The 13,534-nt window shown below is 41.6% G+C and overlaps 1 protein-coding gene across 9 annotated transcripts in view; it reads right to left on the reverse strand.

The window, feature by feature from the left end:
• SCLT1 (sodium channel and clathrin linker 1) overlaps positions 1–13,530 on the reverse strand; it is a 44,467-nt gene extending 30,937 nt beyond the window's left edge. The window contains exons 1-7 of one of the 9 annotated variants that reach the window (XM_083520015.1): positions 13,388–13,530; positions 12,123–12,229; positions 7,937–8,004; positions 5,608–5,660; positions 3,234–3,303; positions 2,798–2,853; positions 631–766 (exon numbers count right to left, since the gene is read on the reverse strand). In XM_083520015.1, the coding sequence (XP_083376141.1) occupies positions 631–766; positions 2,798–2,853; positions 3,234–3,303; positions 5,608–5,660; positions 7,937–8,004; positions 12,123–12,156 (417 nt within the window). In that variant the 5' untranslated portion in view covers positions 12,157–12,229; positions 13,388–13,530. Of the gene's footprint in view, positions 1–630; positions 767–2,797; positions 2,854–3,233; positions 3,628–4,522; positions 5,672–7,936; positions 8,005–12,122; positions 12,230–13,151 lie in introns of those variants that run through there. The other 8 variants (XM_083520019.1, XM_083520014.1, XM_083520016.1 and 5 more) reach the window with 8 other exon arrangements.
• Positions 13,531–13,534: the final 4 nt, after the last annotated feature.

A 13,534-nucleotide genomic window follows, 5' to 3' on the forward strand; every position in this document is an offset into this window, starting at 1 on the left:
GTTATTTTTCTACAAAGCCACTCTGCATTATGCAGATACTGCAATATATTCCCACTTGCCTCCCAAAGCGATGGTACTTATTACTTACATGTTTCCTATATGCTATATAATTAAACAGTGGGCAATTCTATTCAATTGCAACCTAGCCGCAGAAAAATGGAATTCAAATGTGAATATTAATTAATTAATTACCACCTTTCCTCTAAGGGGTTCAAGGTGGTATACACAGTTCTATTCTTTCCTATTTTACCCTCATAACAACACTGAAGTGGATTAGGCTGAGTGTGAGCAACTGCCCTAAGGTCACCCAGTAAGCTTCACGGCTAAGTGGGGATTTGATCCCTGGTTCCGCAGGTCCTAATCCAACACTTCATTCAATACACCAGAACTTATTATATCATCTTCAACAGACCTTAGAGGTTCACAGATTACCAATAAGATAAAATCTTGAAATTAAAAGCAAGCTTAAAAATCCTGACAAAATTTTACTTTGAGAAGCGCATGCTACCTTCACCAAAAATAGAAACAAAGTAAAAGGAGGGGAAGGGCCAATTCTGAGGAAATATGCTTTAAAACTACATACAAAAGAGTCAAGGAACCAAGGCAGTCTAGATGTTTGAATCCACTCACTTTATTTGCTAGTTGTAGCTGGTCTTGAAGGTTTCTTATTATATTTTCATCCATGAATGTACCATCCCCTGAGGTAGGACCAGCTTGTAGAGCCTCCAACTGCTTTTCAACAGCCTCTTTCAATTCTTCATGCAATCTAGGTTACAAATATATAGACAAGCAATTTATTTTAACATAGTAATCAAAGCCAATTTGATGGAAATGAACCATCAGCTGGAAAATAAACACTTCTCAAGTTTATAACAATGTATTGAATTATTCTGAAAGCTATAAGCACACTGAAATCTTTCTACAGGATATACACAAGAGAAACAAACACTAAGAGCGGTATCTGTAGATCCCTTATGACCATATCCTGGCACAGCACCAAAGTGTTCCATGTGAACAGCAGGAATTTTCTGAGGAATTTAATAGTTCTTGCTGTGCAATGAAGAAACTGACAAGCTGAAGACAAGTGGCTGCTGCTGTGAAAAATTCTGCAAAGAGGATGTTAGAAACACATCCTATAGCCATAAGACACAATATAAGTTTATTGTGGAAAATAGTGGGAGGAATTCAACATTGTGAAGAAATGCAGTATCTTCCCAGGGATGTCTCTCCTTGTTCTTGGTCTGTCCTTTAGGGATGTCTCTACTTCAAAAAATGAGACCCTTTCCCCTTCCCTTGCCAGATCTGATCTTTTATCATGACAATACTGGGCTCTGCTGTGGCCTCCAAAAACCAGGCTCTCTGTTGTTGCTAGAGGGACAAGAATGGAAAAAAGACCGATTCCTATAGAAAAAGAAAGTACACTGCACCTAAAATTCAGCATGGAATTGTTACTTGAAAATTTAGAGGCCTGGGGTACTTTGAGAGGAAGGGCGGGATACAACTTTAATAATAAATAAAAGTCACTAAGTTAACATAAATCAAGTACTCCAGGCCCCCTAGGTAAACCTCTGACACGCATATATTTTTGTTATGAAAGAAAAGAGTAAACAGTTGTGTATGAGCAGTATTATAGATATGTGAGCAGGGTTAGAAATATACTAATAATATCCATATAATATTTTGCTTGCATATAAGTATTTATAAATATTAAGCTTGGTGGTTGAAAATGATGCTAGGAAGAGGGGGGAAATGGGGGGGGGGAAATATAATGAAAAAGATTTGTTGGAATAATTTGTTATGTGAAAATAGTTAATAAAAAAACTTTTAAAAAAGAAAAAGAAAATGATGCTAGCAATAGTAATGCTCACTCTGAAAATGCATCTGGCAGCATGAAATCAGGGTGGGAAGAGACATTGATGGCAAAAAGCGGAGAGGAGTGTTCAGATTGTAATCCTATACACACTTACTTGAGAGCAAGTTTGATTAAAGTAGATCTAAATCAGCTGCTAGGCACTGGTTGAGGCATTAAGCCTGCCTGCTCCTGCCTCATGAGGAGGGCCAGGTGGCATCCGCCACAGCTGGGATGACTCACAGGAAGGGCCTGGCTCACGTCCAGAGTCACCACCATGTTCCCCTCATAGGCACGGTGCGGCTGGTGGACCAGTTGCACCCCATCTGGACAGGGATAGTTATCTAACTTCTGTTATCTATGCTCTTGTAACCTCTAGGTTAGATTACTGCAATGCATTATACACGGGTCTGCCTCTGAAGACGGTTTGGAAGCTTCAGCTGGTGCAGAATTCAGCAGCCAGATTGCTCATCAGGACAAGACATATATACAACGCCAATCCTGGCCTGACTGCACTGGCTGCCAATTAGTTTCCAGGCTCAATGCAAAGTGCTGGTTTTGACCCATAAAGCCTTAAAAGGCTCGGGACTGCAGTACCTCAAGGACTGCTTCTCTCCATATGAACCAACCTGGACCCTGCGCTCAAAATCTGAGCGACACGGTGATTTCCCACTTGTGGAATGTTCTCCCCAGGGAGGCTTGCCTGACACCCTCGTAACGTATCTTTTTACACCACATTTCTCTTATGCCAGGCCTCTGGCTGATTAAACAATCTATGGCCTTTTAAACCGTGGAGGGGTTACTGTTTTTGTTTGCTACTATGTTATGCATTTTTGTGTCTATATATTGTAAACTGCCCTGTGATCTTCGAATGAAAGACTGTATAGAAATCTAAAAATGAATAAATAAACAAGCAAACAAAAAAAACACGCCACTCAGTGCATCGACCTTTCATTTTCCTTGGTAACTTGTTCAAGTTTTAGTCGCAATTCCCTCATCTGCACCTAAAAAAAAGCAATAAATAACAGTAAGCATTCATTTTTGAATAGGTGTCACAAAACTGTTAGATTAGACACACTAAAATTAAATCTCACGCACACCATGTATATACACAAACACCAGTGACAAAACGGAATATAAAATTCTTTTTGCTAGTTCAGCTACATGAAAAAAAGAATTATAACATTTTATAACTTAGAATAAAAACTGTTTTTAGTATTGACAATATTATTCATAATGGGTATTCAATGACAGACATACTCAAATTTATTCACTCCGAGTAGATTTCAACTGCACATGCTACTATGTCTTAAAATTTGATCTTAATAAACTTGTGTGAAGAGAAACAGGAAAACATTTGCACACTGGTGTGTATGATTCATACCTGACAGTACCTCAGCTGTTCATTCATTTCCTTCAGATGTCCATCATAATCAACAGCTAGAGGAGACAGTCTAACGTGGAAGTAAAAATATACAAAATAAAGACATTGGTAACACTGACTGAGCATTCAGTTAGTTTAAAGGAGGTGATCTGTGGCTTGATACACAACACAATCCTTCCCATTTCCTCAGCAAAGTGCTTGTCAATAGAGGGGGATGAATCACACTGCGCCTTGTTTGATGTAAAGAAAAATCTATTTTCATAAAGGGATGGCCTGCCTTTCAGTGGAAGCTCTACTGCATCCAAAATGGTAACCTTAGAAAAAATTATATCCAGTGAAAATTCCATGCAACATTCACACAATTGTGCAAATAGATATAGGAAGAGTGAAAGGACTGGTCTAATCAGTGGCGTAGCGTGGGGGGGTGCCAGGGGTGCCGGCCGTACCGGGCACAACATCTGGGGGGGGCGCGAGTCCAGAGGGAAGGGACAAGCAATCAAGGCTTGTTTGGGGTGGGGGGTCGTCGTCTCCGTTTGGCCGGCCCCCCTCGAGGAAGCGGGAACCTCTCCAAGGCGCAGCGCGCCGTCGGTGGAGGGAAAAGAGCCGCGCAGCAGCAGCAGCAAAGCCGGGAGGAGGAGGAGGCGGAGGCGCCGCCTGCCGCAGGATCCGATCCGAGCCTGCTAATCGCTTGCTGGGAATTAAGCGGCTCAAAGAGGCAAAGGAAGAGGTGGAGCCGCTGGCCCGGCCGGGAGGAAGCTGGAGAGGGCAGCGTGCCTGGGCGCGGCAAGGTTGGGTAGGTGCGCCCTGGCTGGCTACCCGCCTCCCGGGCTCAGTGCCTCCATGACCCCTCCAGCGGCGATGGGAGAGATGGGGGGGGGGTCTGGAGCAGCCCCGGCTGGCCTTCTCCTGCTTCTCCCCCGCCTCCTTCCCGTTGCGGGCGCCTTGATCTCATCCGGATCAGGGACGAAACACGACCATCCTTCGCTACTCCTTGTCGCGTCACTGCTTCATTTCTCCAGGGAGAGAGAGAGGAGAGGAGAGGTGCCGGGATTGCCAAGCGCGCGTGACGCAAAGGGCCTGCCCACGCGCAGGCTGAGCTCCGCGTGGCGGGGGCGGAGGGAGGCGCTCTGCACATGCTTAGGAGGCGCTCGCCAGTGGCGTAGCGTGGGGGTGCAGGGGGGCCGGCTGCCCCGGGCGCAACATCTGGGGGTTAGGGGGCACAAATCCACGGGTTAGGGGGCGCAAATTACTTGCCTTGCCCCGGGTGCTGACAACCCACGCTACGCCACTGGGTCTAATGCCTATCCAAGAGCTTGGATACACAGACTTGCTATGGTTTCCACATTGTAATTCCTAAGGCATGAGACACTTGTGGTATTTTTACCCTGTTTAAGAGCCATGGGTTCTCCAAACACAGCTAATGGCATCACTACCATCAAGGAAAGCCAATTAACCTCAAGTTGCACAGCATGCTCCTAAACATGTTTATTCATGAGTATATTTCACCAAGTCCAACTGGACTTGCTTCTTGATATTGTGGGGATAACCAGCATGCTTAAGTCACAAATGGGTTAATACCATATGCTATCCTGTCAGGTTTAGCTAGGGGAAGCTAACCTTGGAAGGAAGCTAATAAAGCCTACTGTTGTACCCCAGTCAATCAGATAAGTGCAAAGCCACTATTGAGCTTCAAACCATTAATTTAGGACTTTCACCACAATAACTAAGCCATGCTTTACTGCTTCTGCAACTTTTCTGACAGATTTATTGAAAAGCACATGAACCTGACGTTTGGAGGGTTTGTAAGTAATTTTTTAACTTACCAAACATGTGGCCTTTTCCTATGTCGGGGGAAGAGGGGAACTTTGGAAGGAATTCACAAGGACATATTTTAAAGGTCTAACAGCCTAAATTTCCATGCTTTACTTTGCTGCATATTTTGTGACTTTAAATCTCTGCTGGGCTTCTCTCATCAAAGAGTACTTGCCCCAAACCTGGATCCTGGCATCCAATAATTCTCTCATTTCTATATACCATTTTTTTCCTCTTTTGAACCAATGCTAAAATGGGTCAGCACCAAATATTAATGAGGCATAACACAGTGTTGTTGTTTTTTAAAAAATGTAAAGCTCCATAGAGCACTATCAGTATACACAGAGACTTCCTTTCAAATACAGATCAAACCGAGAAAGAAAAAAATACATTATTGTTCCCTTTTTATTCTATATTTCCAAGCTTGAAAATATTTAAAAAGTGGCTGATAGAAAACAAACAAAATAATCAAACCACATTCGAAACACAGTAGTACTTTAAATTTAATTATAACACCAAAAAAAAAAAAAAAAAAAAAAAACCACAAAAAACCAACCTTTACCTTTGATTCATCAGTTCAGGCTCCATTGAATTGTTACCTCCTAAGGAATTCTTCTGAAATGAAACTATTTCCTTTTAATACTGTTACATATTACCACATATATTTAAAAAGTGAAGCATATTTAATTTCCTAAAATCTTCATGTTTTGGCCAATCCATTCCATGTGCACTGATATTTAATTCCATACTCTGCTTTTACATTAAAATGATATGTGTAATTTCAGTTCTTCTGGAGATAAACACAATCTTTTTCCACAGCAGAAAGAAAGTCTCCATCTAAAATGACTAATACTGCTCCAAATGATGATTCATATACCACCTTTTGATCGGAAACTAGAGCAGGGTGAAATTTTCTCATCTAAGCCCATGTAAACATATTAGTTTCCATAGTATTACAAATCTGTGGCACACCTCTCACTATAAGTGAGAACCAGCCTCTTGTTGTACTATGAATTTCTGTTTTGTTTTAGAAAAACTGTGGATTAGCAATTATTGTTGATCTATAAAGTTAGAACCTGGAAGCATCAGTAAAGCTTTTAAATTTGTAGCAGCATCTGATCAATATATGGTTATTAAAAGGTCTTACTTTTCAGTATTTCCCCAGTCAACCTCAGAACAATTACAAAAAGGCCTTTTAGATTTTAGAAATATGATACAATATAATATTTATTATAATACACACGTGTATATACACATTCACTACTTCACAAGGCAAAACACCATCTCAAGGCAGTTCATAAATAAAGCAATTTTGTATTATGTAAAATATTTATAAGCTACCTTTATGAATAAAAGTCATTAAAGGAGGCTTGCACAACAACAGAGAAACTACAATTCAGAGATCATGACAAGGTATGGTTTGGTCCATCTAAGACAATAAGGAAGGAATCAGGGTGGATGAGGGGGATAAAAGGCTAAGAGGAGAAAGTGTATGAATCCAAAGCCCATTCATGTCTATTGTATGGATTCTGTTATTTTAATCCACAATTCTGCAGATATGTATTTATGGGCAATATTCTAAAAATTAGTACTGTATAAAATAGTGGTTTTCAACCAGTGTGGCACGGCACCCTGGGGTGCCTTCAATGATGGTCAGGGGTGCCGTGGGCAACCCTGGTCTCCATCCTTCATTCCTTCCCTTCCTCCTCGGATGCCCTCTCGCATCTCTGCCTCCAAGTGTCTCGAATGACTGTTTGTTGCAGCATGTCTGGCCAGTGTGGTGTAGTGGTTAAGAGCAGTAGTCTCGTAATCTGGGGAACCAGGTTCGCATCTCCGCTCCTCCACATGCAGCTGCTGGGTGACCTTGGGCCAGTCACACTTCTTTGAAGTCTCTCAGCCCCACTCACCTCACAGAGTGTTTGTTGTGGGGGAGGAAGGGAAAGGAGAATGTTAGCCGCTTTGAGACTCCTTAAAGGGAGTGAAAGGCGGGATATCATATCCAAACTCTTCTTCTTCTTCTTCTTCTACAACATGCTATGCAGGCAAATAGTGCCTCTGGGGCTGGCCAGTGGGTGCTGGATGCCAGAAGTTAAGGCAGCCTCAAAGCAAGCAAGCAACCAAGCGGGCAATGGAGCCCAAACAGCCAGTCTGCCAGCCCTTGCTGTTGGGAATGGGAAGACAAGTGAGAGGCCAAGCAGGCAGGCAGGTACCTTTCTTGCGCTTGCTGTGTGCAATGCCTGCCTGGGAGCTGAGTGCCCGGTGCTGAAGAAGAGCCTTTCCGCCATGCAGGCCCAGCAGCACCCACTGCTTCCTACCAAGTTAAGGTGCTGGCCTCATTCAACTTTGGCCAGTCTCAGTTGGGTCACCAAGGTCGGGGGCATCCTCTTCCCAGACTCCTGTGGGGCACTGTGGGGAAGCATCTCTCTTTGGGGCAGGGGGTGGCAGCTCAGAGACCAGGAGAGGCAGCATTGGTTGCCCAGAGGACTCCCAAGAAGAAGGGAGAGGAAAGGAGGCTGAATGAACACTCCACAAGGGAGTATGTTCGAAAATGGGTGAGAGGCTGCCAGTTCTGCAGGCAAGGGATGACATAACTGGGCTCCTGAGCCCCACAGGGGTGCCACAGAAAGAAGGTAGTTGGTCAAGGGAGCCGTGTGCTCAAAAAGGTTGAAAATCTCTGGTATAAAAAGTTCATAAATAAAAAGAACTGGGTAGCTTCTAACTGCAAACAAACTTTTAAGCTCCTCCATGCTATAGTGTCAATAATATATGCAATAATATATGAAAACTTGGATTTGTAGAGAGGTCTAAAAAATAGTAACCTTTCCAACAACTTTCTACAGTGCATCATTTTGGTGACTTACTGCAATGTAAACACCAGGAAATAAATTTACCTGTTCAAAGGTAGTTCTTGTTAGATTCTCTGTCTGAAGTTGCTGGGGCACATCATTTAGCCTTTGATCTGAAACAAATTAATCCCTTAATTTGCAGGACTGATAGTTTACATAATGAAATTCAACTAGAAATATTATCTCCCAATAATAATAATAATAATAATAATAATAATAATAATAATAATTTGCTTACATTTGCAATACATTTGCTTAATGACCTTACCTTATGTAGACGACATTTATTTTGACAACATATAACTTAAAATGCAATATAGTTTATAGATCACAGTTTTAATCACTTTTCACTGTGAATTCCCTTTCCTTTATTGTTATAAAAGGATGCACTTTTTCAAAAAACCTTTAGACACGAATTCAACAAAGAAAAGTTTATTGCAATCCATACATACTTATTTGAGAGTAAGTTTCATGAAACACAGTGGACCACTTCCAACTAATAATGCATTGGCTTGCATGGTGAGTAGTTTTGTTCATCAAATTTTATTTACCAACATGTTTGTTGAATTCCACCACCCAAAATCTAAGAAGATAGTAAAACATTATTTGGAGTCACCTTATTCATCTTTGCTACCAATTTACCTAAAATAAGAGTTCACTTGACAGATTTCAAAGTGGTTGGACTTTTCTTAAACGGGGGTTCTACTGATTATCTTGGAAGTAGATTTTGATGTATGTTGACTCTTGTACATTATCCTTCATGTGATATTAATTCAGTCATTTAAATAACAATATTTTTACATGTTTAATTCATTTCAACACATATATGCTCCTTTCCTGTTAGACTGGTGCCTTCTAAGTCATTTATAAAACATATAAAACTTTTAAGGAGGACAGTTTTAACAGTTTTTCAAAAGGCTATACACCCAGCAGTGCCACCTGGGGAAGGGTGCCCTAGAACCCAGGTGTTACTCTAGGAAACCCATCAATTTAGGCTTCTGATACAGGTGGAAGGCAGAGCAAAGACTCTTCAGGTGATCTTGACAAGCAGGCAAGATCTCAGCAAGGAGTTCTACCCTAGGCCAATGCATTTATGGCTCTCAGGGTCATTATCTGCACCAACATATTGGAAGAAAATGGAGACTGAGTAATACTGAATACTGAATAACATCCTCAGAATTACTGACAGCAGTATTCTTGACTGGCTGCAGCATCCAAACATGCTTTGGAATCAGCTCCACACTGAGGGGATTTCAATAATTCAACAATGATGTAGCCAAAGCATGTACAGCAGTGACAAGAACTGTCTTATTCTGGGAAGACTGCATTTGCTGCACTAGCTGAAGCTGAGTAAAAGCACATCTGGCAACAGCAGTATCCAAACCCTTAAGGAGCAATACTGGCTCCAGAAGTATTCCCAAAATCTGAATATTATCATTCTCCTGCCCTAGTTAGCTCTCACTTAAGGGTGTAATTGATACGTCACTGACATGAGAGTTATCATTTTGGGGAACATTTTGTCAGGTATTTGTCAATTCAGAATTACAGTAAAACTGTATTCATTTATTTACTGCATCTCCCAAACATGCCAGGGAGGGTTACATAAAAATATAAAATATATGGAACCTAACATTACAGTAAAAGTAGATGCACCTTTGGGTCTGAAAACTGTACCTTTCTAGATTTGCCAAGTTGAAAATTTTAAAGGAATGTCTGGGGCAAGAGTTATGCAGGGGAAGTTAAAGTGATGTAGTAATGGATGGCAGTGAAAACAAACAGTTTTTCATTTATTGTAACCCATTCATCGGCTGTCAGTATTGAGTTGATTAGGCATGCTTTGGAATTGCAAAACACTAGTAGGCAACTATATTAAGTAGCTGCAGTAGACCAAGAATAAATGTGTTTTCATATGTTAACACCTGGCTCCCAGTGGTGGCTATTAACATTTTCTGAGCATGTTAGATAAATGAAATTTAAACAGAACAGAAGTATCACAGCTTTTTCAATGATGTAACAAGAGCACCTTTGAAACTCCCTGAAAACAAATGCTTAGTGTTTCACTTTGTGATGCTAATATTCCAGCACCAATTTGATTAAGCTGTCATATGCAGCATATTCACCAGATCTACAGTGCTAGTCTTTATGAAACAGCCACTGTGTTTGCTCTATAAAAGGAGGAATGTTTATCTTGACGTTGAAGTAACATTTTGCCTCTTTTCATATTTCTGTTTTATATACATTATTACTGTTTCATTTGATGGAAATGAACATGAACTTGAAAGGGTGAAAGATTTACAAAGCATAAGAAAAATGTAATGGAAATTCTCACAATCCCATGCATGTTACTAGAAGGGGGGGCTGTCCAAGGAAGCTCAATGTTGGAAGAGTCTGAACAGAAAGTACTTCACTCAGCACAGTTAAACCATGGAACTCACTCCCACAAGATGTAAAAGCAGACACTAACTTTGATAGTTTTAAAATAAGATTAGAAAATTTTATGGAGAATAAGGCTATAGCTACTAACCACGATGGATATGTTCTACCTCCAAGGTTTGAGACAGTATGCCTCTGTATGGGGATGGAATGACAAACTGGGAAAATGATATTGCACCCAAGTCCTTCTTGAAGGTTTCCAATAGGAATTTCGTTGGCCACTGCGAGAACAGGACACTGGACCAGTCAGACCTCTGTTCTGCTCTAGATGGGCTCCTCTTATGTTAAGTCCCCAAGTTCAATGGGACTTAACTACAGTAGTGAGTTTATGATTGCATTCTTACTTATTGAGGGCAGTGCTTGTGCTGCATAGATACCATAGTTGCCTTTGACTGGACTTAAGTGTCCAGGGGTCCTTTACCTTACCTTTACCTATAGGTACAAAATAAGGATAATAATGAATAGGAATAATAACTGTATGCACACAAGTTTTATCAGATTCACTAATATTAGGTCTATGCAAGAAAGACCTTGAGTAAAGTTTCAATATACAACACTGCAAGTCAAATCCTGGCTGGGGAGCACTGCGGTTTAACAGAGTGGAGGCGTCACTGCTGCATCAGTAGCCCTGCTGCTCACACTAGCCTAGGCAGAAGGTGATAGGTGGAAGGCATAAGGTAAGCAAAGTGCTGGTCCAACCTAGTGCTGGTGTAGTGATCAGGCCCATTACCATCAAGCGGCAGCAATGGGACCATCTTGGGAGCCAATGAAACCCAGGCTAGCTAAGGCCCTCCTCAAAACACTCCATTTTGAGGTTTTCTGCCTGCTCAACAGGTGAAATAGGGGGTTCTACTGACTGTGCTCCATGAGCAGTGGCCAGCAAGTCTGGACAGACAAATACTTTTGCTCAATCCAAACCCTCAAGTGGTGCAAAGGAGGTTTGGATTACAGCCTAAGTGAGATAGATAGATCCTCTTAAATGACAATGAGTTCACAAAGCACTTTCCAACCATTGATAAAAATAATTACAATCAAATAGAAGATACAACTTAAAATTAAATACATCACCCCCACTGAGGGAAATTAAACCAGAAAGACAAACGTAACAAATAACTCAGGAAAAGCTAAGTGAAACATATTTAGAGTTCATTGAAAAACAACCAAATAGGGGCCTGACAAAGATGTCTGAGAAGGAAATTCCACAGATGTGGGGCACCACATAAAATTGTCAGGCTCTGGTGCCTAGTGGTATTTCCTCAAGGACCATAAACCTGACTCTGAGGCTGATCTTAAGACATTGGCAGGTTCATGACAGTAGGTGATACTTCAGATAACCTAGTCCAAAACAATGTAGGCCTTAAAGAGCAAAACCAGCACCTTAAACTAAGCCCAGAAACAAACTGGTAAGCAATGCAAGTGGTACAGGGTTGGTATAATTTGAGTTGTATAACTCCTGCTAGCAAACAAATAACTGGAGTTTCCAAACTGTCTTTATAGAGAGCCCTATGTAGACACTATTACAATTGTCTAATCTGGACAGAATACATGTTAAAATAACAGACACCAGGTCTGCTCTCTCCAGATAGGAGTGCACAGAATACCAGCAAAAGCAGGTAACAGGCACTTGTGGTCTTTGATGTTATCTGCACCTTCATATAGAGCAACAGGTCCAGAAGAACACCTAAGCTGTTATTGGCCCCCACTTCTTTTTTATAAAAAGAAAACTTCTGTTTAAGCTTTTCAATGAAATACATCAACTAACAGTATAGATCTGAATGAACTCATATGCAGAACTTACTTTGAACTCTTGGAAAATCAGTTGCTCCTTCCATATTTTAACCTGGAAGGTCGCACAATAAGGTTTCTGACCAAATGAACTCCCTCTCATCAAGGTAAATACAAAACCTGTAAAAGTCAGATAAATGTAAGCAGCAAAACCTACAGTAATTTACTTCCATTCATTTCTAACTTTAGTTTCTAACTGAATTCTCCTCAGAATCTACAAGTGTCCTATTTACAGAAAGATAGGGCATGTGGAAATAATTCTGAAAGAAAAATGCTCTATCAATCATCATAATGGAAACTCACTTTTCAAAGCTATAGTCCCATGCATGGGTGCAGTGGGCGGGTGGGGGGGGGCAGGGAGGGGCATTCTTGGCTATGCCCATGGTCCCATGGATATCAAATATAAAACTCCCCCAGCCTACAGCAGCTCATCAGTGTACCATTATAAAGTTTAAAAAGATAAAAATAAGAACAGTCCTTCAGCGCATCCTTTTTATTGCATGTTCATGACTATTTGTGTCCATGATGCAATCAGAACCGTCATACACTGTCCTTCACTCAACACTATTCACACACAAAAATCCACAACCATTTGTCCCTGCAAAAGTTTTGGGGTTGTCCTACTGCTTCATTTCCAACCGGTACATAAATTGTATAGAAAGTTATGGGATATCAGCAAAAAGTTACAACAAACGTTATGGAGCAAGGGGCTTTTTTTTTATCCCGCTATTGTTGTGTTATAGTCTCTCCCAACAGCAATTATGTGGAAACACTGGGGGAAAGCATTTCAGAACCACTAATACTAAAACAGAACAAACCCACCCCTAAATGCACCATTAATGTGCAAAAGAGCTTATTGCAATGAAAAACCCCGTCTGAAAGGACTTCTAAAGTAGACATGGATTATGCCAGCGAGATATATGACTAGGCTGAAAGGTTTATTCTGGCATAAACCCATAGGAGAAACTATTAATTTAAGAGGAAGCGTTAACTGAAGAAAAATGCCTCCCCACACCCGCCGACAAGTGTATGTAATACACACGTTTCTTTTCAGACGAGGTCGCCTGTTGCGCGTCACATTGCTCTCTTGGAAGAAATGTGGGGGTGGAACACACGCGACCCTCTCTCTCACTCTCTTCCCACACACGGACCGGGACTGACGGTTGGAACCCCGCCGTGCGCGTGAAGCCGCAGCTGCTCCCCCGCCTCGACTAATTCCCCGTTCTGGACCAATCACAGGCCTCCCCACCTCCCCCGTAAGAGACCGGCGCGAGACACCTGGTTAACTCGCCACCTCAACGCCGCCGATTACCATAACGACCGACGGACAGGAAAAGAAGCAAAAAACACAAGATGAGTGGAAGAAAACGAAGGAGGAGGAGGAGGAGACGGGTCCGCATATGACGCGCCTGACTCAGGCCGCCA

The sequence above is a fragment of the Podarcis liolepis genome, assembly GCF_965112155.1.
Source record: "Podarcis liolepis genome assembly, chromosome: 9".
NCBI classification, from domain to species: domain Eukaryota; kingdom Metazoa; phylum Chordata; class Lepidosauria; order Squamata; family Lacertidae; genus Podarcis; species Podarcis liolepis.